The following is a 24,909-nucleotide window of genomic DNA, read 5'->3' as shown; positions in this document are numbered from 1 at the left end:
GGACCACAGTCACAAAGATTACATTAGTAACACATGATGCTGTCATGGTTTAAAATCCTGCAGGGCAGCAAGGTCCCCCTGCTCAAGCCAGCACATGTCCAGGCCCGTTTGAAGTTCACCAGTGACCATCTGGATGATCCAGAGGAGGCGTGGGAGAAGGTCAGATGAGACCAAAGGATGAGAGGAGGATGAGAGAACAACCCCAAGAACACCGTCCCAGCAGTGAAGCATGGGGGTGGAAACATCATTTTTGGGGATGTTTTTCTGTAAAGGGGACAGAACAACTGCACCGTATTGAAGGGAGGATGGATGTGGTCATGTATTGTGAGATTTTGTCAAACAACCTCCTTCCCTCAGTAAGAGCATTGAAGATGGGTCATGGCTGGGTCTTCCAGCATGACAATGACCCCAAACACAGCCAGGGCAACTAAGGAGGGGCTCCATAAGAAGCATTTCAAGGTCCTGGAGTGGCCTGGCCAGTCTCCAGACCTGAACTCAATAGAAAATCTTTGGAGGGAGCTGAAACTCCAAACCTGAAAGATCTGGAGAAGGTCTGTATGGAGGAGTGGACCAAAATCCCTGCTGCAGTGTGCAAACTTGATCAAGAACTACAGGAAACGTCCTACCTCTGGAACTGCAAACAAAGGCTACTGTACCAAATATTAAGGTCTGTTTTTCTATTGAATCAAGTACTTATTTCATGCAATGAAATGCAAATTATTTAAAGATCATACAATGTAATTTTTGTCTTTTTTTTTTTTTTTTTTTATTCTGTCTCTACATTCTTTGGAGGTGGGAAAACCTGCTAAATTGACACTGGATCAAAGATTTAATTGCCTCATTGTATAAAGAAAATGGATGAAATGTTCTGCTGCAGGGAGATGATTTAAAGTTCATCAGGAATTCAAATCGGGCTGTTTGATCCGACATTTTTTAAATCATCATTTATATGTAAGTCTTTCATCTCATTCTCATGTTTTTGACAGAATTTGTTGTTAGTTGACGTTATTCAAGTTATTTCTCACAAATCAAACTCTTTGGGATAAATTTACTTCAAACTGTCTCCATGTGAACGTGATATGTTAACCTGCAAAATCTGCATTTACATGGATATGAAATATTATTGTAAATTGAAATATGACATATATTTAACCCACTCGTAGAAGTCAGATATTTTAGGCCATTAAGAGCTTTAAAAACAAATAAAGTTTAAAATCTATTTTAAAAGCAACCAGAAGACAGTGCAGTGAAGCTATAACAGGATATGTGGTCACGCTTGCAGTTGCCGTTAAGGAGTCGAGCAGCTGCTTTTTGTACCAGCTGCAGGCGGTGCAACAGCGACTGGTCAAGGCCAAAATACAGCCAGTTACAGGAATCCAGTCTTGGCGTTAATAAAAGCGGGTATTACAGTCTCAAGATATTCATGTGGCAGGTAGCCTTTTACTCTCGACAAAATCCTTAAAAGCTGTTTTTCACAACTGAATTAACCTGGCAATCAAATTTCAACCTGTTATCAAATATTACACCAAGATTTCTCACTGATGACTGGATGTTTGGTGTAAGAGGGCCCAGAAAGCCAGCTGGAAAATCAGATTTACAACTTCCAAACATTATCATTTCGGCCTTGTTTTCATTTAAATTCAAAAAAATCGCAGTCAACCAGGACTTGATATCATTTAAACAATCAAGCAATGACTGTACGGAGTCATTGGATTTTGATGTTAAAGGCAGATAAATCTGAACATCATCAGCATAACAATGAAAAGAGATTATATTTTCTAAAAACTGATCCCAATGGCAACATATGCAGCAGGAAAAGAATCGGACCGAGGATGGAGCCTTGGGGGACCCCAGTGACGAAAGGGGCTGTGGATGAAGTAAATTCACCTAGCTGCACAGAAAAACTCCAGTCAGTCGAATATGACTGGAACCATGAGAGAGCAGGGCCACTGTTCCAGTCATGCTAGGAGGATCCCATGATCCACAGTGTCAAAAATAGCTGTCAAATCAAGAAGCACGAGCAGCGCAGGGTTTCCTGAGTCAATAGTTACATTAGTTCATTAAAAACGCTCAGCAGTGCAGAGAGTATATATATCTGAGTCCTTGGGGTCCAAAGATGCCTTGGAAGGTCTAAGAGAATCATGAGGTCGCTGGACTGAGATGTTTGGTGATGTCGATACCTTTTCTGAAGAACAAAGGTACAAGTTAAGGATCTGCTTCCTGTCTTACTACAGTGCATCCAGAAAGTATTCACAGTGCTTCACTTTATCCCCATTTTATGTGATAGCGTTATTCCAAAATGTATGGAATTCATTTTTTTTTTTTTCCCCTCTCAAAATTCTACTCACAACACCCCATAATGACAACATGAAGTTGTTGTTGTTTTGCAAATTTATTAAAAAATTAAAAGCTAAGAAATCACGTGTACATAAGTATTTACAGCCTTTGCTCAATAATTTGTTGATGCACCTTTGGCAGAAATTACAGCCTCAAGCATTCTTGAACATGCCACAAGCTTGGTGCACCTATCTTTGGGCAGTTTGGTCCATTCCTATTTGCAGCACCTCTCAAGCTCCATCAGGTTTGATTGGGAGTGTCGGTGCACAGACATTTTCAGATCTCTCCAGCAATGTTCAGTCAGATTCAGGTCTGGGCTCTGGCTGGGCCACTCAAGGACATTCACAGAGGTGTGCTGAAGTCAGAGTGGCTTCCTCTGTCCACAGAGGAATGCTGGAGCTCTGACAGAGTGACCATCGGGTTCTTGGTCACCTCCCTGACTAAGGCCCTTCTCCCCCGATCACTCAGTTTAGATGGGCGGCCAGCTCTAGGAAGAGTCCTGGTGGATCTGAACATCTTCTTTTTACAGATGATGGAGGCCACTGTGCTCTTTGGGACCTTCAAAGCTGCAGAAATGTTTCTGTGCCCTTCACCAGATTTGTGCCTGAAGAGAAGCCTGTCTCTGAGGTCTACAGACAATTCCTTTGACTTCATGCCTGGTTTGTGCTCTGACTGTCAACTGTGGGACCTTATATGTAGACAGGTGTGTGTCTTTCCAAATCATGTCCAATCAACTTAATTTACCCCAGGTGGACTCCAATTAAGCTGTAGAAACATCTCAAGGAAGATCAGTGGAAACAGAAGGCACCTGATCTCAATTTTAAGCTCCATGGCAAAGGCTATGAATACTTAAGTACATGTGATTTCTTAGTTTTTTCATTTTTAATAAATTTGCAAAAATCCCATGAGATTTTTTTTTTACTTATGGGGGTATCGTGTGTAGAAGGCTGTAACATCCTCCTCTCTTAACATAATGTTGAAAAAGTGTTGTGAATATTTCTTGGATGCACTGTGTGGTTGGGAGACTTGGATGTGAGCTAGTGACCTAAGGTCGGCATTTCAGTGTGACTTGCGGTAAATGTTTGGCCATTTTTCAATCCTCCCCCCGCACACACACATGCATTTTTTAGACCCCATTTTTTGTATGCATGTGCCAGTTGACACAAGGTGTGAAATGACATAAACAAAAAGTAAGATCATTTTTTAGTTAGTCTTTTAATTACTTCTAATTACAGTGTGACTTGTATTACACCAAAAGTCCTTTGTTTCCTGAAAAAACAAAACTTTTATATCTAGTAAACTGAAAATGCAAGGGAAACACGGGGGGGGGGTCTTGCCTAATTTTCCCATTCAGCATGGAAATGCCCAGGTGATGACTGGACGTCTTTCCTCCTCTGTCTCTTCTGAGGATCTTTGGGTACTGCTGAAAGGACTGTCAAACTGAAGGCTACTTATGGAGACCTGGATGAGGAGTATCACTTTAGGGAACACTGGTGCAGTATTTTGGTCATGTAGGACCAAAATACTGATCTTCCTCTTGGGTGTGATCTTCCTTGTCGGCATGATCTTCCTCTTGGTTTCATCCACCACACAGGTGCTTCAGTGTGGAGGACCCCAGCAAGTGGGAAAAGCCTAGAGGATATCCAGAACTCACCTGGGTTTAGCAGATAAATGGTTACTTTCGACAAATGGGGATGTCTGCCTGAGTGTTTGTGATCCAGGATGGGTCAGAACTCAAGGCTTTTCAATAGTTTTGGACAAACTTTCTGAGTAGCTATGTTGCCACCTTGAGGACAGTGAGGGCACTGACCATTGCCTCTGATGGTAGAACTGGGATGGGCACTGATGATGATGAGAGTTCTACTGTACATGAAACTTTGACCGTAAGTATTCAGGTCTCCTCCAGCTGCATCTCTGTCTGCTGACGTTATACTCTGCTCTGTCCTCAGGTTTCAGCAAACAGCCGAGTCACTGTGACGCGACGTTCCCCTCTGAACCTGCTCCAACTTTACCAGACCTCAGTCTGTCTCGTCCCTCCAGTGACCAACAATGTCTCCAGCAGCCTGGCGTTGGCCACACCCAACTCCCCCAGTTCTCTGACCCGCTGGTCAAAGAAGGTGGCACGTGCCCTGAGGAGGTTGTGCAGCACCACTCCGAATCCGAATTGGAGGCGCTCCGGCAGTACATCTCAGACTTTCGGGCCAAACGTCAGGCACAGCAACAGGCAGAGTTGAGTTTGAACCATCAGAAACTCTTCAACAGTCTGGCCTGTGCAGGAGATCCGACGGACCAGAGTCATCTTCTCAACAGTTCCAGTGCCCCTTCAGAATGTCAGGGAGGTCGCACTGACACCGTCCACCAACAAATGACCCCCGGCAGGAAGGCCGTGTGTGCAACTCTGGACTTGATTCACTCAGCACTGCTTCCGGATCAGGGTGAGGACAGGGGCTCTCCACGGCGCCAGCATGACAGCGTTGTGGTGAGAGACCATGTTGTTCCCAGTGAGCAAGTCAGTCCATCGGCCCCCTTGTGTGAGCTAAACCCACTTCCAGCATCTGTACCGGCTGGCCAAACCGGTTCTACAAGTGTAACTGGTCTCAGGAGCGAGGAAGCGGAGGTGCGAGGAGAATATGCCAGAAGTTGCGTGACCGCAGAGGGCCAAAGAGTGAGGTTAGTACCCAGAGGCCACGGGGGGGGGGGGTTGTACCTCAGCAGCACTTTATCTGATAACACGCAGGTTTAAGTCTGCCACCTGGATAAAAGTAAACCTTTATTCTGCCGGTTCTTTGATACATTTTGTTGTTGTTGTTTTAGTTTTGGTTTTTATTATTATTATTGTGACCACTTCAACAGTCTTTGTTGCCATTTAAACACTTCCTGTTTCTTGCAGAGATGCTCACACCGGACTGGATCAGCCGACAGGAGCAGAGGCGATCCCCGAAGACTGCAAGAAACCAAACAGCAACACCTCAGTGAGCAGTCAAGGCAAGGTATCTGGGAGCATCCCCATGGAAACGAAACAGGACAACAACCTGAACCGAGCCCTGCAGCACCACACCCAGATCCATCTGCAGCAGGCCGCCCTGCAGCTGCAGCCCCCCTACTGCAGCAGGCCCTTGAACCCGCTCCAGCATTTCCTGCCCAGCGCCATGCTGAGGCCCTTCAACACCCTCAGTGGGGGGCAGGGTCTGCTGGGCTCCCCGCCTGGTTGTCCGGGCTCCTTGAGGTCCACGGCTGGTTCTGTGCCAGTCTGGAATTTTCTGCAGGCCAGCAGGGAGCTTAACAACGCCGCACTCCTGGGAGCGTACCGCAACCCTGCAGGTCAGCGGAGTCACATGTACAGAGGTGGGCCGAGGGGGGGGTTTAATGGTATGTAGTCCACCATAATGCTCAGACAATCTGTCTGCCATTTTCCTGTTGCCCTGTCAGCTGAGTAACCCCCCCACCCAACGTGTGTTTCCTGTGTCGTTTGTTGACCTCGTAGGTGAACCGGTTTTGAGATTGTTTAGAAGTTTGATTATTGTTACTGTAAACTATGCAAGAACAGGTGTCAAACTTATCCCACATTTGTACCAAAACAAAAAAGTAAACTGTGAGGGGCAGTAGAGTCACGGGTGAACAGTGAAAACAGAGGCAACACTTGGACAAAAAAAGAAAAGTCAAATTCTAAAGACCAGTTCTGAACTTTGTCACCAAAGAGACACTCGGTTCTTACTAACAGTGGGAAAACACGCTCTTTAGAACACTGGGCGCTAGCTAACGATGTTTCCTGTTCCCGTTTGACCATGGGAGAGTCAGCTCAGTTGTGCCCCCCAGTGGACAGGCACCCAAGATACACAAGTATGTGAAAAATTACACACAGTTTGTGTGCAGATACACACAAAGAAACAGCATAAACATAATAAATTTACTGTTCTGCGCACATGTAAACATCTGTTTACACACTAGCTCATGTGTTTAAGGTGTTTGTCCACCAGGGGGCAGATTGACACCATCTTAACCATTGCTTCTATTTCAGACAAATTTCAGAGTTTCTCTGAAAAATATTTTGGTCGTAGTGCTTCCTGATTTGACTCCACCAGAGTTCTCGCACTTTGAGGTGTCTTGGAGGATGAACTCGGAACGACTGCGACAAGAACAGAGAACGTGACATCACGTGTGGAAACTGTCAAAACTGAAATCCCTGTCTGACCTGTAAGTGGCACCGCGGTGCAAAAAAAAAGTCCCTGTGACCTGCAAGTGGCGCTGTTGGGCACAGTGTCGGCGCTCGTCTGATAACCACTGGCAGCTTGTCACACTGAGTGGGACTGAAAACGTCCGGCCGTCCTTCTAAAAGACACCAAAGGAAAATGCTGCCGACGCTCTAGTGTACAGAAGATATAAACCGTGTAGTTTGTGTTTGCTGCCTCATTTTGAGATTTTTGTTTGACTAAAAATTGAAGCACACGAGTGAAGAACCGAAAATCAGACGGCTCGGTTCAGACCCGCCGGCCACAGAACACAAAAACCTGTCAGCAACAGGACGTCCCAACCGTCCTGAACGCTGAACGCATCATCGGACACAGCGCTGATCAGTGAGGAAGACTGTTCCTGTACTCTGGGATGGGTACCAGGAACCAAACGCCAGCTGTAAATAGAACTCTTGTGCATGGATTAAACAGGACAACGTCTTTGTGGTGGTTCTGATGGACTCTGATATCTGGTTTTAGTCTGTATTCGTAGATGTGTACTGTCAGAGCATTTTTAACTTAAGTCTTTTTTTATTTTTTTTTTAATCATTTGTTTTGTATTAAAAATTTGTCAATTATAAAAAAATTATAAATTTTGACTCCAGGTTTTCTTTGTGTTTTGGGTCCCACTGGAATGACTTTGTGTCCAGTGAATAGTTACTTTGTGACATGTTGTCCAGGTGGGCAGGTGTCTGTGTTTAGGACCCCAGAGACTAGATGAGGTCAAGGACACACCCACCTTCCATCCCACTGCAGCAGACGGATGTTTATGTTTCAATACATCTAAAATTGTAAGTCAGTTTCCTATCAGTTTTTGAGCCTTATGGGGAAAAAAATTGAGAAAAACCTCCCAACATGCTGGGGACAGATTGGTTGTCTACCTGAGTGGTTGTCATCCAGGGCCAAATGTGGTGACGTGCAACAGCAGCACATGATCCCTGACCCGAGTCGATCCGACCTGAACTTCAGGTCGTCGTCACTTGGTTTTATTTATTTAAGTTTTGGGTTTTTTTGTGTGTTTTTTGAAGACCCCCCCTTCATAAAGACATTCTGCTTATCAGCTGCAGTTTATTGAAACATTCAGGTGAAGTTTTCATTCAACAGGTCAGAGGTCACCATACAAATCACATTAAAGTGCAGTCTGTGGGGGGGGGTCAGACAAAACCAGACTTAAAAATGTCACATTTTTAACCTGCAGCAGGAGGCAGCAAATCTGAAAATTACACACAAAAACTCTCCAGTTTGACAACACAAATTAAAAACTCACATTAAAATTTAAACTTAACGTGAAACATCGACGCAACATAATCGCATCCAAAACAAAGTGAAAATAGAAACCATTTATGCCTGAAGGCATCAGGGTCAAACCCAGGTCCTCCCCAGGAGGCGCCGCCCTCAATGTCACCTCGCCTCCAGGAGGTGCTGGCCTGACGTGACAGGTGGTGGCATTTCCTGCAGCTCATTTTTTTACGCACGTTCCAGTGACACCAAACAGAGCTGACGTTCTGCTGTGTGTTTTGAGTCTGTGGCGCCTGAGGTCAGAGGTCACTTTCAGTGCGTGGCCGAAGGTGCTCGGGACTGGTGGTGCTGCAGGTTTGATTCCAGCTCCTGCTGCTTCAGCAACAAACCCTGAAAACACAAATCAACATGTTCATGAACACACCTTTAATGAAGCAAACTAGAGCAAAGGTTATCCAGATTAATCCAGGTTTTGAGTATATTTCTTATTGTTACATGGGAAACAAGGTACCAGTAGATTCAGTAGATTCTCACAAATCCAACCAGACCAAGCATTCATGATATGCACACTCTTAAGGCTATGAAATTGGGCTATTAGTAAAAAAAAAAAGTAGAAAAGGGGGTGTTCACAATAATAGTAGTGTGACATTCAGTTAGTGAGTTTGTCAATTTTGTGGAACAAACAGGTGTGAATCAGGTGTCCCCTATTTAAGGATGAAGCCAGCACCTGTTGAACATGCTTTTCTCTTTGAAAGCCTGAGGAAAATGGGACGTTCAAGACATTGTTCAGAAGAACAGCGTAGTTTGATTAAAAAGTTGATTGGAGAGGGGAAAACTTATACACAGGTGCAAAAAATTATAGGCTGTTCATCTACAATGATCTCCAATGCTTTAAAATGGACAAAAAAATCTAGAGACGCATGGAAGAAAACGGAAAACAACCATCAAAATGGATAGAAGAATAACCAGAATGACAAAGGCTCACCCTTTGATCAGCTCCAGGATGATCAAAGACAGTCTGGAGTTACCTGTAAGTGCTGTGACAGAAGACGCCTGTGTGAAGCAAATTTATTTGCAAAGTCCCTCTGTTAAATAAAAGACGTGCAGAAGAGGTTACAATTTGCCAAAGAACACATCAACTGACCTAAAGAGAAATGGAGGAATATTTTGTGGACTGATGAGAGTAAAATTGTTCTTTTTGGGTCCAAGGGCCGCAGACAGTTTGTGAGACGACCCCCAAACTCTGAATTCAAGCCACAGTTCACAGTGAAGACAGTGAAGCATGGTGGTGCAAGCATCATGATATGGGCATGTTTCTCCTACTATGCTGTTGGGCCTATATATCGCATACCAGGTATCATGGATCAGTTTGGATATATCAAAATACTTGAAGAGGTCATGTTGCCTTATGCTGAAGAGGACATGCCCTTGAAATGGGTGTTTCAACAAGACAGTGACCCCAAGCACACTAAAATCTTGGTTCCAAACCAACAAAATTAATGCCTGGCAGATGTGAAGAAATCATGAAAAACTGTGGTTATACAACTAAATACTAGTTTAGTGATTCACAGGATTGCTAAAAAAGCAGTTTGAACATAGTAGTTTTGAGTTTGTAGCATCAACAGCAGATGCTACTATTATTGTGAACACCCCCTTTTCTACTTTTTTTTTTTTTTACTAATAGCCCGATTTCATAGTCTTAAGAGTGTACATATCATGAATACTTGGTCTTGTTGGATTTGTGAGAATCTACTGGTACCTTGTTTCCCATGTAACAATAAGAAATATACTCAAAACCTGGATTAATCTTTTTAGTCACATAGCACTACTATTATTCTGAACACTACTGTAGTTATGAGGCTGATTGAACCATTCCTGGACAAGGTCATAAATGTTACCACGGACAATTTCTTCACATCGCTGTCACTTGCGCAACGACTACTTTGCTGGAAAACCACCATCCTCAGCACAGTCAACAAGATTCACAGAGAAATTCCACAATCAACTCGACAGAGGGACCGCGATGAATTCACCACTCAGGTGTTTTCATCCACTGCTGCCATACTGACGGTGTATGCGCCCAAACGGAAGAAGGCCGTCTACATTCTCAGCAGCATGCACAGCGTGGTTCGGACTGAGAATACCACCAAACGGAAGCCAAACACCATCACCCTTTACAACACTACAAAGTGCGGCGTGGATGTGATGGACCAGATGGGGCGGGAGTACACTGTGCGCACAGGAACACGGTGCTGGCCAGTCGCTGTGTTCTATATAACATGATTGATATAGCAGCAATGAATGCGCATGTGTTGTATCAAGTACGCACTGGGAGGCAGGAGAGACATGTGGACTTCCTGGTGGAGCTTGCAAGAGAGTTGGCTAACTCTCATGTGAGTGCGAAGAAGGCACAAAACAAACAATTGCTTCGACAACAACCTTCCACACCTAGCCCTGGGAAAAGAGCCATGTGTCAGGTTAGAAATCAATGTAAGAACAATCATGCCACTGTGCGATGTGTTGGCTGCTACAGATACACGGGAGATGCCATAGCAGTGCCGGGTTTGTGAGTGATTGCTGAAATGTACTCTCACTCACTCACTGCCACTCTCAAACACTGTATCCTGATAATGCATAGTTTTTTATTATTTGTAAATATGTGTAAATGTTTGTTTTTTTTGTACTATTGTGCACCATTTTTATCAATAAATCTCAGCAACAAATCTCAGTGTGTTGGTGTTTTGTCTTTGGGATGGACCAGTTTCTTTGCCAGGTTTAGAAGAGTGAAGCCACCCCCTCCCCCATAAGCTTGTCCAGTGTCCAGTCCCTCCTGTGGTGCACCAGTGATCATCGCCTCGTTTACTTAACAAAATGAGTGCTCACAGGTGATTTAGCAGGTTAGCTAAAAGCCATACAGCCGAACGGCTACCCTGTGGGTTTTATAGGTAGAAAAGCCAAATGGCTGCTCTGCGACTTCTAGTGTTAAAATGTCTCTTAAAGACTGAAATCGCACCAAAATCATAACAATTTAGATTCAGGCTGTTAGTGACCATCCGATGATCCGCCGGGATTACTTTGTGCACTTCCGTGACCGGTTTCAAAGTATACGGCATTCCCAACAAACAGCTACGGAGACGTCACACAACAAGGTACTCGGGTGTTTCTGACAAGTGACGTCGCTACTAGAAATGTCCCAGTGTGCATGTCAATGGAATGTAGCTGCTAAACTGAGGCACAGATTAATTCCACGGTTTACATAAGTGTGATGTCGTGTTATGACGACTCCTTTGTGGAAACTTACTTTTGATGCAGTCACAGTAAAAGCTGCAGCCCTGAGAAGGTTTATGTGCACCTGCATGGTCATGAGTCATAAACGCAGCCTGTCAATAACTATTTATGCTGGAGGATCAGCTTTGTGCACAATTAATTATGAGTGTTGTTATCAATAAAATTAAAAAAAAAAATATCAGCTGCACAGCGTGCACACACACACACACACACAGCGAGCTTCAGAGCGCGCGCACACACATTCCAGCTCCAAATTCAAACTCTCAACGTAAAAACAAAAAATAAAATCTTGCCACAAAACACAACAGGGGTAAAATCCTGAAATGTAAACTCCACATGTTCAAAGAAGCGCATGCAGCTTTGCCGTTAGTTCTCGGATGATTGTGGCACGTTAAATAACATCCAAACCCCTTACCACCCGCCTCATTTTGGCTTGTCAGTATCTCATAAATAAGTGAAATTTCCCATTGATGGGACATACAGGCTTAGAAGGGGTTAGCTCCTGGAAATAATGTATTCTATTTCCAATGTAACAATTCCATCACCGTATCCAGGCAGTCTGTTAAAAATGGTGTCATGCAGATGTCCCCACGTCCATGTCCACAGCTTCAGTAAACCAGCATCCACACAAACAGTGCGTCGCCACACTTTTAGGCTCCAAAATCCCACACACTGAAAAAGTTAAGAGTTTCAGGGTGAAGTTTGTCGTCTCCTGTCTGTAAATCTGAGCCATCACTTTCGAACGGCAGCTCAAAAGCTTTGTTTTCGGACAGAGCAGGTTTGTTTCCTTCTGTTTGTCAGTCATCAGGATGTTTCTGCTCATTCTAAAAGGTGCGTCACACGCTGAAAAATGCTGAGAATTGTTTGTGAGACGCTTTCCTGAAATGCACCTGCTAATGCTCAGAGTGAGACAAATAAAATACATCAGAGATCACTAATTATTAGCACGTGTGCAAAGACACTTACAGTCATAAGTACTTTTATGACGTCTTGCTAAGTGGGACGTTAAAAACCGTGTGATGTACTTAAGCGCCCACGGCCGTGACGGCGCACACAGTCAGAGATGGTGATGGTAAAAACTTCAACGTCGGTGTTACCTGTCGCAGGTGGGCGAGGCCTCTCAGGATTTCCTGCTGTGGGTGTGAGTGTGTTTTGGGGAGCAGGTTGGGGAGGCGGAGACACGCCTCTTGATGAGGAGGAGCCTCTGTGGAGGAGAAGATGTCTGTTATCCAGTTTGGAGTCCTAAAGGTCAGTTAAGTTTTGGTGTCATAGTGTCACATGCACACAGACTGTAACTGTTCCAGTGAATTATCATTATTATTATTATTAACAGCTTCATTTTCTCCGCCCACCATTAGAGGGCGCGCTGTACTGTGCCAATGTGCAGTTTCTTACTTTTAATATAAATGAAATGACAGTACTGACATTTTTACTAAAGAAAAATAAATCATTTGTCTTAAGAGGTGATTGTCTGTATGTCTGATTGTTTGTCTGTATGTCTGTTTGTTTATGTTTGTTTGTCTGTATACCTGTTGTCTGTATGACTTTTTCTGGACGTCTGTTTATTTTACTGTATGCCTGCTTGTTTATCTGTATGCCTGTTTGTTTTTCTGGACGTCTGTTTATTTTACTGTATGCCTGCTTGTTTATCTGTATGCCTGTTTGTTTTTCTGGACGTCTGTGTTTTGTGTCTGTTTAGCTGTCTTTTTTCTCTTTGTTAATCTTTTTGTCTGTTTACCTGTGTGTTTGCTTCTTTACCTGTCTGTGTCTGTTATTCTGTTTGTTTATCTGTCTGTTGTTTGTTTTTGTCCATCTATTTATTTATCTGCATTTGTCCGTTTGTTTGTCTATCTGTTTGTGTTTATCAGTTTGTTTGTTTATCCGTTTCTCTGTTTATCTGTTAGATTATTTATCTGTCTGTTTGTTTATCTGTCTGTTTGTTTGTGAGACCTGTGTTTGTGGGCATTGGGGATGTGGTTGGGTCCAGTGGATCCAGATTAAGTACTTTGTCGGTCCAGACATCAGGAATAAATTCCAGGCCGGGAGGATGCATGGATGTGGGTGGGTCCTGCTGACTCTGTCCTGTGTGTGTGATGGTTGGAGTGCGCCCCCTGCAGGTGATAACGCATCAAATCCTTCAGTGCCAAATGAACGACAACAACAATAAAAACCTTTCAGGATTTTATTTTTAATGAACTGGCAGCACGTCATCGTCTCACATTTAAAAATATTCTGATTAAAAAAAGAAAGAAATCTGACATTTTCAGCCAGTGGTGGCGCTACAGATCACATTCACATTCAGGCCAGAGTCCTGTCCTGATTGTCTCGCACCACCAGCAGATCAGGTAGCATTAAAACGGTAAATATGAGTATGGACAGACTCGGAGCATGTCCTGATGAGTACGACCCGGCGCAGTGAGCAGGTTTCTCCAGGTGGAACTGGAGTTACTTCAGGACACATCTAGCGGAAAACAAAAAGTCATGTTCCTGCTTCAAGGCGAGCATATCAGGGGCCATAGGGAGGGTGGTTTGATCCCTGGTGTCGGTTAGGAGATGTGATATTTAACATGTCAAATAGTCATATTAGCATTAGCATCTTTAGTAGCATTTTCGATTTGTGCCTAAATTAGTTTGTGAGATTGTTCTGAGTGGTTATTTCTCTGTTCTGTTTGTCCAGAGTGAATCCTCATTTGTCCCAAATTCCCAGACGGATTTGTGGTTTTGCGGCATGGCTCACCTGTTGGTGTCAGCGGCGCTCGGTTTTTGGGTTACACTCTCTGCCTGTAACAAACAAGCATGATTAAATGGAAAGACGAACCACAGAGGAGAATCTGTCTTGTTCGCTGATTGGACAAGAGTATTAAATGAGCATTAACAAACGCACCGACAGGACACGAGTGTTCGCGAGCGCGCACGCTGGCCTTGCACCGACCGTCCTGCTGGGACTGGTTCTGGACTGTCGGGGATTGGAGGCGTGTGGCTCCTGCAGGGAGGGCGGGTTTTTGGACTGACAGGTCCTCTCCTGTAGGGCGAGGAGCTCGACCTGCCTCCTCTGCCGGCTCTCCTGTCGGTTCCTCTGCAGCGTGGCTGGATATCGCTCCGACGCCGGTATGAACCGGCAGCTGGGTCTGAGAAGTCAAAACAAAATCCCAGATCACCAGGTTTCATTACCTGAAGCCCAAACAGCAGCTTTGCTGCAGGTTGGTGATGAAGTATAATGCAAACACATTTAAGCCCCGCCCCCAGGTGAGGGAGGTGCTATGACCCAGGGATGAGTCTGCACTCTTGAGTGCCTCTCTATTTATTCATTGTCATTTATTTCACTTTATGACATCAGAAACACCGGCAGTGCAAAGCGTCCAATGCTGCGGTAAAACTAACATGTTTGTACCTGTGCGTGTTCCACGCCGGCCTCCTCTTGTCCTTCCTGCTCCTCTCTGTCCTGGCGAATATCTCGTATGGATCTCCTCGTCCTGCTGGTACACACACGTTCTCCTTACCTGCCCTCGCGGCTCTGCTGTTCCCGCCAGATGGGGGTGGACGATATTCTGCACATGCCTCCGGAGTCAGAACATTGACCAGTGTTGCATCTATGCACAAGAAAAAAAATGGAGCTTAAACGCAACGATGTGAACAAGAACACAGGAAGTAAACTCTGCAAGTTGTCATGGTTACAGCAGTGTCATTAGTATTTCTGGTACCGGTCTGTACGGCCGTGTCTCTGGACGCACACTTGTCACCGTCTCTGTCCAAACACTGGCTGTCACCCACTGAACAAACAAACAAACACAGCAGTGTTAGTCTGTAAACATGCAACTCGTCAAAATGTTACTTTGAAAAATAAACAAAATGAAAGGGATCAACTTAAAGTTCTGATATAGTGACCTCTAATGGCTATGCGTGATTTGCAGGGTGATTTGTGTTTAGTTATGTTTGTCTGGACTGTGAGGACTGTTTTCATTCTGAGGCATAAACAACAGTAGGACGGTGTAAATAACTGGAGGAAGACATAATGAACTGCAGGAAGACGTAAAGAAATGGAAGACAGAGTAAGAACAGGTGGACAGTAAAGAACTGGAGGACGGCATAAAGAACAGGTGGACAGTATAAATAACTGGAGGACGGCATAAAGAACTTGAAGATGGCATACACAACAGACAGACAATGGTGGGCACAGTTCTGCTAATCCGCTAATTATTGAAGATAATGTTTTCATTATCGGATTAGCTTTTCAGATAACTTTGAAAACCATCATCCGACCAATTATCTTCTGGTACGTTTTGGTCAGATAATTTTTAGACTGCTAACATTTTTGCAAACATAGCTTTTCATAGTAGATGCGCAGTTCTATCCTCTACAGATAAGAGCTGGTTCCAGAAGAAACCGCTCTATCCTCTGCAGACAAAGGACTGGTCACAGAAAAGAAAAAGAAAACTCATTTCTTTTGACACCATATCAATACACTGGCAATATCACCCAAGTCATTCAGAGGCATATAGTTTTAACTTATGGTTAAAATGTTAACCAAACTAATTTAGAACAAGTTATTTAAATTAACATCACATCTGAAGTTTTATAAAATGAAAACATCAGATATATGTTTTAGTTTTAAAGTAATGCACTAATTTTGAAGGTTTTCTGCGGGCTATGTTCTCAACTCCTGGAGTTCCTGGTGCGTGGCATGCTTGGCGCCTTTCTCCATTGAGGACGTCAAGGATTTATTCATTTTTGGTCTTATGTTAGCAGGGCTGGTACTTTTTGGCTTATGTGCTGCCCTGATCTACCGGAAAATTGGCAAGACAGCGGCATCAAGAACCACGGCCCCTCGCTTATCCGTCATGATTAATGAGGTTGGCAAGGCAGTGCATTCTCAGACTGTGATGACTCTTGAACTCAGACGCAAATTGGATGACATCTTGGAGCTGATGCGTGCAGATGCATGAAGTTGAAGATTTCAGAGGCCGGTGAATATTATTAATTCATAATTGGGAATATTCATAATTGGGATTTGGTTGTGCAAGTGGAACTGTTAAAAAGTGTTTTTCACTGCTCAAACCATAACATTACAGGCTTATCAAGCCTGAAGGTCAAATTGCCCGACTGTTTTCCTCCAGAGGAATTTATTCGGCCTGGGGAACATTTGGCTGTATCTCAACTCAAAGACAACAAACTGCTTTTCACAGGACTGAAGCATGCTCCATTCCCTCCTCCCACCCCCCTCCTATCCCCCATCAACACTCCCCACTCCGGCACCTGCTCATGTCACTCCTTTCCCCATCTGCGGGGGCAGCGCAGTTTTAGCTGCAGCCCACGTTCTTCCCCCCAAGCTGATGGCGGCGCATCTCATGGATGCTGCGAGACCTTCACCCACTTGCCTCAATTCGGATAACGGACTTCTTAAAACTAGTGCACACAAACAATGTCAAATGTGTATGTGCTATCTTTAATTCTGATGTGTGCCATTATTACGGTAAACAAGTAATAACTGTGGACTAATTGCTGTCTGAGGTAACTGGAGTGTAAACATAATTTCTCCACTGTGAGATCAATAAAGTATATCTCTAACACTACCTCTAACAGTAGTGACATGAAATTTGGGGTTCCACAGGGGTTCATCTTAGGCCCCCTGCTTTTCTTCCTTTATATACCATCCCTTGGGCACATATTGCAGTGTTTTGGGATCACCTTTCATTGCTATGCTATACTGATATACATCAGTGAGAAGTTGGATGTCTAGAAACTTCCTACTTTTAAACTCTGATAAGACTGAAATGATGGTTCTTGGTCCAGTGAGACATCAGCATCAATTTGACCAACTAAAGCTTAGCCTAGGCTCATGTGTCATACATCACACTGACAAAGTGAGGAACCTTGAGATAATTTTTGATCCTACATTGTCCTTTGACTTCCACATTAGAGATATTACCAGGACTGCTTTCTTCCACCTGTGAAACATAGCGAAGATTCGTCCCATCTGATGCTGAGACCCTGATTCACGCATTTGTCTCTTCTAGATTGGACTACTGCAATGTTCTATTTTCTGATTTACCACAGTCCAGCATTAGGGCTCTCCAACTGGTTCAAAATCCTGCTGCCAGACTTTTGACAGGAAGCAGAAACTTTGACCACATTACACCCATTTTGGCGTCTCTTCACTGGCTTCCTGTCCCAGTGAGATCAGATTTTAAGGTCCTGTTTTTAACCTATAAAACTGTTCACGGACTAGCACCTCCCTTCCTAGGTGACCTAAATAAACCTTACGTACCGGCCCAGGCTCTGTGTTCTCAGGGTGCAGGACTACTTTGTGTCCCTAGGGTGAATAAAAAGTCTGCGGGTCACAGAGCTTTCTCTTATCATGCCCCTGTTCTGTGGAATGATCTCCCTGTGTCAATAAAACGGTCAGATTCTGTGGAGACTTTCAAGTCCAGACTTAAGACGCACTTATTTCTCTTTCGTATGGCTAGCATACTGACATAGTATGTTACTATGCTTCCTGTCCTTTTAAATAAATTTTATTAGTAATGGAACAGGTCTCTGCCTCAACTTAATCTAAATTCTGGATCTGTTTGTGACATTTAGGGCTAGTGGCCAGCGATCACCTGAGTATTTTCTCTGCTTTCATGTTGATTTAATGCTGATGAATTATACCTTAAGCGTAGTTTCTCCGGCCATCTGATTCTGGTCTTTTCTCTCTGTCAGAGATGCGGATAACATCGGGTAGTATTGCAGGATTGACAGCTGCAGACTACAGGATGCTGGTCTGACCGCGAGTTGCCAGGCCTAAAGCTGGTGCCGCACACTGCAGTCTGCTTTTGGAATGGATGTTGCAGCGGAAACAGGCCCACTGACGGCATGAGGATTGCTGGATGACCCCTGCCTGTGGCATAAATGCCTACGTGGACTTCTCATCAATTGCATCTCATTTTTTATGTTGTGTTGATTTCCTGTTTTCTGTTCCTTCAGCTTTTTTCAACTTTGTAAAATCCTTGTAACTGTAAGAATGGCCCAAGCAGAGGGTCGCCCTTTTGAGGCTGGTCTGCTTGAGGATTCTTCCTCAAATCATCAAAGGGAGTTTTTCCTTACCACTGTCACCTGTGTTCTTGCTCTAGGGGTTGGTCAAGTTAGACCTTACTTGTGTGAAGCACTTTGAGGCACCTTTGTTATGGTTTGGCACAATATAAATTGAAATAAATTGAAACTGAACAGGCGGACAGTGTACAGAAATGGAGGAGGCCGTATGGAACATGTACATGGTGTACAGAATTGGAGGACAGCATCCAGAACAGGTGGACAGTGTAAAGAGCTAGTGGACGGCGTAAAGAACTAGAGAATGGCGTATAGAACTGGCACATGGCATAAAGAATTGGGGGATGGTGTCCACACCAGGCGGACAGCATAAATCAGCTAACACTGGCAAAATATTACTTGGTTGTGCAGTGGTGCAGCAGTATTGCTGACCTCTGGGCTGCTGATTGTTGGTCCTCTGTGGTCCTGTCTCAGAGTTCTGCTGCTCCAAGAAAGAAAAAGAAGAAATAAACTACAGAAGACACAAGCATTTAAAAGCTGAACCAATCAGCATCTCGGGTTCATTTAAAGGCCCAGTGAAGACTCATCATCAGCAGGAAGCTGAGGCATCTGTGGGCTTCCGTTAGCCTCCTGACCTTCTGTGTGTCCTTCAGGGAGTCCAGCTGATATGTCCTCTGCAGGCTCCTCTCCTGGTCTAATTCCTCCTCTCTCTTCCTCATATCTTCTCGCTCTCTCTGCTGTCGATGCTCCTCTATCTGCTCCTTGATCATCCGCTGAGGAAAAGCCGAAGAGCTTATTTTTTAAAGTGCAGATAAATAAAAGGTAAATGTGACAAAATCATCCAACATGGGAATGTGGTTGTCATGGAGACAATGTTCAGTGTAACAACAACTTTACAGAAACATTTTGGTCTTTCAACAAAGTCTGAGTCAGACATGAAGCACCAGCAACCATGAAAACTTGGACCTTCATTCTCAGCATCACCACACACCTCTGACCATGACCTCATGACTCCATAAGATCTTCATGCTGGAATGACTTTGTGTCAAATGAGCAGTTACTTAGGGTCCTATCTCACTGGTCTGCGACAGCCTGCAAATGGCAACTGCAAGGGAAGTCCTTTGATTTCACCTGGATTTTTAATTTTTCAAAGTTGGGGAGGCAACAAGGCTCCTCCCAGTTTGCTCCCAGAACTATGGCTGGTGTTCTGCAAATCTCTGAATGTACTCGCTGTGACTGCTAACATGAGAGATTCATGAGAGAACTGGGACACACACACACACACGAGCTGCGGGAAGCAAGCGCAGCACAATAGTGGAGATGATTGGAAAGGAACAGCCGCTTCTGGAAGGCTGCTGCTGCAGTTGGAGATGGACAACAGGACTTCTGGACTCATGCATTTAATGTTTTTATTTGTTTGTTTTGTTTTTTTTTTTCTTTTTTCATTGAACTGCACAATTCTGCAGGAGTGGAGCACACAGTACTCTGTCACTTTAAATCTTTTTTATCTGGAGCACACTACCTCCCTTCCTCTCTGAGGACGTGTGGTGGGAGTTCTATGATGCACTCATTGTCAGTTAGAAAACATGACATCATGCTTTCATTAAACATCACACACTGCTCAGTTCCAGCTTCAACACTGCATATAGTATGTGCCTTTAAACCAGGAAAATCTGCTAAATACTGTGCCACAGAAATGTGACATCCCCTGTCCATCAAAGCCAAAACACAGGAGGATGGAGGAGGAGGACGTATCTGTGCCAAATCAACGTGCAGCTCCACCTCTAATCTCACTGTGGAGACCCCAAGTGAAAAAAAAACAGGGGAACAGCAAAAGGTCTTACAATATTATTGCCGAATAAATCAAATCAAATCAGAGGACACATGCCCCTGAAACACTGGGCATGGCTGCATCATGGAGAAGAGGCTGGTCCAGTGCCTGAATGATCACTGCGTGCAGATCTCGAAGCTGAGGACAAATGGATCACATAAGCGGTGGATTATAAAATCGACATGGAAGATAGGACCCTAGATGCAGCAGGGACGTCATTCTGCAAGACGGTGAGTGCGCTGTCGGCTTTCTCATTGTTATTATTATTATTATTTCATTATTTTTTGCCGTTATTAGGAAGAGTGGAATTTTCACAGTCTATTCACATGTATAATGGCAGGATAATAAGAGCTGAACACTTTGTGCGAGTGGACACTTCAGTGAGAAACCAAATGAGACACTGTTATTCGTTCGAGTGTTCGGTCGCTAATTTGTGTCTCCAACAGTTGCACCCAGTGAGATAGGACCTTAAGTGAGACTCGGATGAGGAGGATCACTGACATCAGCTCTAATGTTTGTCCATGTGGTGCGTGATCTGAACACGAGCTTTGCAATCAGGCGGCTCCTCCTCCACCCTGTGCTCCTCCTCCTTCATGCTGTGCTCCTGCTCCTCCTCCTACCTGCTGCTCTAGCTGCTTGAGGCGCCTCTTCTCTCTCTCCTCTATCTGGGCAGGGTCCAGTAAGGCTGTCATGCTCCTCAAGTAGCTGCAGACATGAAGAATTAGATTTTACTGTGAACATTCTGAGAGAAGGATCAGTGGGCGTGTCACAACCACAGAGGGAGGCAAAATGTACCACCCACCATTTATACCAAGTAAATATCATGAAATTAATTTTTATGCATGACAGCGGTCCCAGGGCAGCCGAGTTAACAGGATTCTAAAAAGGACTAGTTTGTTCATCAAGTTAAGTAATCAAGTTAAATAATCTCACAGTTGACCTTGTTTGATCTTTATTTTGGAGACTAAATATTCAGTCAAAAGTATTCTGTTTATTAATTATATTAACCAATAATTTGCATCACTGTTTGACCAAATTGGCCATTTTTAACTTTTGATACGTGTCACCCTTCACTGACCCTGAACTGGCTACAGGTCACCCTAAGATGGCGATGGTACTTTTTTCAAGCCCCTGTAGACAGGAGACCAAAACACCCTACAAAGGTTTTGCCACCCTGTGTTGGAGTGACCGTGCTGTCTGGCCCACGGGCGAGATGTGCAGTGATCCGTTAGTCGTCCTCCTACCTGACTCTGGGGACTGATGGCTGGTGTCCCGTGGCTGTATCCACTCTGGCTCCTCCCACACTCTCTGCTTCACAGCTGCTTGTCACCTCCCACACCAAGGACAGGCTGGAGGAGGGCGCCCACTCCCCTCGCTCCGGAGCAGGTGGAAGAGTGGACAAGGATGCAGGTGGGACAGGAGGTCTCATCTGCAGGGAGTCGAAATGCCTGGCCCAGCGGTCGTCGTCCTCAGTCTGGAACGGAGACCGACAGGAAGTGATCTGACCCACGGGGTCGGTGTTAACATGACCACAACAACGTGGAAGGAGGTAAAAACAGTTCACACAGCAACCACCAGACATCAGGCAACTCGGCAACGTCGAGAAAGTAAAGGGAGATTTAAGAAAGGTGTTTGGCTCAGAAAATTCAGCAATCATTCAACTTTTCAGGGCTGTGTAATGAATATTGTGAAATCCGAGGAAAATTCGCAGGGGTCTGCAAACCAACCAGCCCCGCTTTACGACAGCTGTCGTAACAGCCAGGCTTTGAGTGGCATTTATTCTCCTCGAAACTCTGCGGATCCGAGGAAACTGATATGTATCTGTAACACACAGATCAGTGTCCAAGGACTTATAAAACTTGCATGATGTCATAAAAAAAAGAACGCTTTGCGATAAACATTTTAAAAACTCAGTAACGATTACAATTAAAGAGTACAACACTAACACCCCCCTGCTCCCCGTGATGAAATCCGTGGAATCCCATGGATCTGCGGAGTTTTCACAGCCCTGACTTTTATTTTTGTCCACCTCATTATCCTTAAAAAAAGAAAGACAAGAAAAAAGAAAAGAAATAACATGGCGTTTTAATGTGGCGCCGGCATTTTTAACCTGTTAATCGCTGTTAACGCTCCGCCATGACGCATGCATAGTGAAGGCAGGAGAGTGCTGAGTCCCTGACACTATGTGTTTTGTTCATTGGGTGTGGTTTCTGTACCTGACGCTGCAGCAGCTTCTCGCGTCTTCTCCGTTCTGTCACCTCCTCCCGTTGTCTGTCCAGCTCCTCCAGCCAGTATCTACGCTGTGCCTCCTTCCTCTCAGTGCTCTGCGTCTCCTCCATGGGCGTGACCACCTGATATCACACAGGAAGTCCAGTCAGCACACCACAGCCAGGAATCAGCTCAAGGTGCAACTTGTCGAGGCCACAGAGTCCAGAGTCAACAACCAAGTCCTCCTGCTCTGACCACAAAACATCAGCAGACCAGGAGGTCTCAGGTCTCTGGACACCTGCTGAAGTGCTTTCTGACTGTACACAGATTTGGAAACCAGCAGGTATTTAAACCAACAGTGGAAGATTTCACATTTTTGTTTTTCCTTCAGCTGCTTTCGATTCATATTAAAATTAATTTGGAAAATCTGAAACAGTTCAGCCAGAGAGATACACAATAAGTAAGGAGCACTGTAGATATTCTTCAACAGTTAAATCATGACTCTGTCCTGTGACCTCAGTCATCCGTTCATCACTGAACACTGTGTTCTTATGTGCAGTCATTTCAAATGTAAAAGAAAATTATCAAAAAAGGTTTGTGCTGCATAAACCGTATCGAGTTATTTACTGAAAATCAGTTTTTGTAACAGCACAGATGCAAAGATTTTAGAAGTGGAACAACTGGAACCCAAGAACCTCACAGGGGATTGAAAGGCAGCTTTCTTAAAAAAAAAACCAAAACATATATATATACAGGGTGGTCCAAAAAAGCTCCCTATTTTCTTTTTTATCTAATTTTTTACTCAGATGAGATATTTTGAAAATTTTTTCACCAAACATTAGCAGAATGATGGGAGATTATGTCCTTCAAATCTGATAGAAATTGAAACATTTTTGGTGGTCTGTCCTTAATAGTTGATAATATGTTCTGTCGAGGCTCCTCTCTGACAAATAACTGCTGCAACACGAACACTGAAATTTTCGATGACTCGTTCAATCATGTCAGGTGGTATGTGTCTGATTTCCCTTCTTATGTTGACCTTCAAAGCTGTCAGGGTCTGGGGATTGTTGTCGTAGATCCTTTCCTTGAGGTACCCCCAGAGAAAGTAGTCCGGTGGGTTCAGATCAGGGGAGTAGGGTGGCCACGGGAAGTCAGTGTGTCGTGAAATGAGTCTATCACCAGGGAAGTATCAGCGGAGGAATTCCAAATATCTGTTTGAACAATGGGGTGGTGCACCATCTTGTTGGTAGATAACTGTGTTCATAGCCACACCCCTTTTCCTCATTAGTGCAGGAATGAACTTGATCTGCATGAGTGCAATGTATCGGTCAGTGTCCAGTGTCACCAGATTCACATTCTCGTCTTCAAAGAAATATGGCCTGATGATGCCATTTTGTCCTATGGCACACCACACAGTCACTTTCTCCTGGCTAAGTGGGCGATGGGCAGTGGTGGCTGGCCCATGGGGGGCACCGCCCTCCCAGATGTGGAGGGGAAAAAAATTATAAAATATCTATTTTTTAAAAGTATTACCAATGTCAGTTTTACTTAATAGTATGTGCCTACATGTAATCTGAATTATTAAAACAACATTTCCAGCAACTGACTCTCATTCAACAGCGCATTCCCACCGACAAGCACAGAACGTATCATTTCTCTTCTTGGGCGCTCACTCATCAGCCCCTTGAAGTCAGTGAAATGACCAATTATGTATGTTGCTAAGAGAAATAATAAATATTTGGCCATGTGTTTTGCTGGAGTAAGTTGAAGAACTTTGGGACTTTACGATTGCTGCATGCTCCTCCTGGCCGTTATGTTTTCAGCTGCAGATTTGAATTTGAATCACACTTCAGCCCAGGTGAGCTGACGTCGAGGTGTCCAAATGTTGCTCCTGGTGTGGAAATGAGGATGAAAATTTAAGATAAAATGAATGAGTGGTTTGTTTGTTTTAAGGGGTCAAACCTGTGATCTTTATTGGTACAGTGGACCAGTTATAACAGTTAGGGGAGATTGAGGCTGTTTGTAACAGTGTTCAAAACTGCAGCCATGGTGGCATTTTAAAATATTGTAATAGTTTCAACAGCATTCATCAAAAAATATAAAGTGTAAAAACAGAAATTGTAGACAGGTTTTCAAAAATCTGACTGTCCTTGAACTTGTGCAGCAGCGACATTTCATCAAAATGACTTTTACATCTTATTTGAAAATGATCAAAATCCAATTTTAAAAATACAAGGTCTGTGAGAAAAGAAGCGGACCTTTTTATTTTTCTCAAAAACTATATGGATTTGAATCACGTGCGATTACATCAGCCAACCTTGAACCCTCGTGCGCATGTGTGAATTTTTTCACGCCTGTCGGTTACGTCATTCGCCTGTGGGCAGGCTTTGAGTGAGGAGTGGTCCACCCCTCCCGTCGGAATCCCTTTGTCTGACAAATTCCTGAGAGACTAGCACTTTGCTTTATCAAAATTTTTTCAGAACCTGTGAGGCACATCGAAGTGGACACCATTCGAGAAATTCAGATGGTTTTCGGTGAAAATTTTAATGGCTGATGAGAGATTATGGAGTGTTACTGTCGCTTTAAGGACTTCCCACAGAGCGGGACGTCGCGCAGCGCTCCGAGGCGCCATCGTCAGCCTGTTTCGAGCTGAAAGCTTCCAAATTTAAGCGATGACCCAGGACACAGTGTTCAGTTTTTCCTGTGGCGGCTCCGTGTTGATAACCATTTGTAAAAACCAGGCGGCTTTTG

The 24,909-nt window shown here is 44.2% G+C and overlaps 2 protein-coding genes across 3 annotated transcripts in view; one reads left to right on the top strand and one right to left on the bottom strand.

Moving 5' to 3' along the window:
* Window positions 1-6,206, top strand: part of tasora (transcription activation suppressor a) — a 186,615-nt gene extending 180,409 nt beyond the window's left edge. The window contains exons 27-28 of the mRNA XM_034165189.1: window positions 4,287-5,007; window positions 5,228-6,206. Of these exons, the coding sequence (XP_034021080.1) occupies window positions 4,287-5,007; window positions 5,228-5,714 (1,208 nt within the window). The 3' untranslated portion in view covers window positions 5,715-6,206. The remainder of the gene's footprint in view (window positions 1-4,286; window positions 5,008-5,227) is intronic.
* Window positions 6,207-7,620: 1,414 nt separating this feature from the next.
* Window positions 7,621-24,909, bottom strand: part of ccdc66 (coiled-coil domain containing 66) — a 92,009-nt gene continuing 74,720 nt past the window's right edge. Inside the window, exons 10-21 of one of the 2 annotated variants that reach the window (XM_034165190.1) lie at window positions 22,167-22,301; window positions 21,195-21,424; window positions 20,571-20,655; window positions 18,755-18,892; window positions 18,552-18,600; window positions 14,795-14,863; window positions 14,485-14,683; window positions 13,978-14,221; window positions 13,831-13,874; window positions 13,044-13,204; window positions 12,191-12,297; window positions 7,621-8,195 (exon numbers count right to left, since the gene is read on the bottom strand). In XM_034165190.1, coding sequence (XP_034021081.1) covers window positions 8,118-8,195; window positions 12,191-12,297; window positions 13,044-13,204; window positions 13,831-13,874; window positions 13,978-14,221; window positions 14,485-14,683; window positions 14,795-14,863; window positions 18,552-18,600; window positions 18,755-18,892; window positions 20,571-20,655; window positions 21,195-21,424; window positions 22,167-22,301 — 1,539 coding nt within the window. In that variant the 3' untranslated portion in view covers window positions 7,621-8,117. Of the gene's footprint in view, window positions 8,196-12,190; window positions 12,298-13,043; window positions 13,205-13,830; window positions 13,875-13,977; window positions 14,222-14,484; window positions 14,684-14,794; window positions 14,873-18,551; window positions 18,607-18,754; window positions 18,893-20,570; window positions 20,656-21,194; window positions 21,425-22,166; window positions 22,302-24,909 lie in introns of both variants that reach the window. The other variant, XM_034165191.1, reaches the window with a different exon arrangement.

The sequence above is a fragment of the Thalassophryne amazonica genome, chromosome 3 (assembly GCF_902500255.1).
Source record: "Thalassophryne amazonica chromosome 3, fThaAma1.1, whole genome shotgun sequence".
NCBI lineage: Eukaryota > Metazoa > Chordata > Actinopteri > Batrachoidiformes > Batrachoididae > Thalassophryne > Thalassophryne amazonica.
The sequence above is the reverse complement of the archived record's forward strand: the minus strand, read 5'-3'. Positions and strand labels throughout refer to the sequence as shown.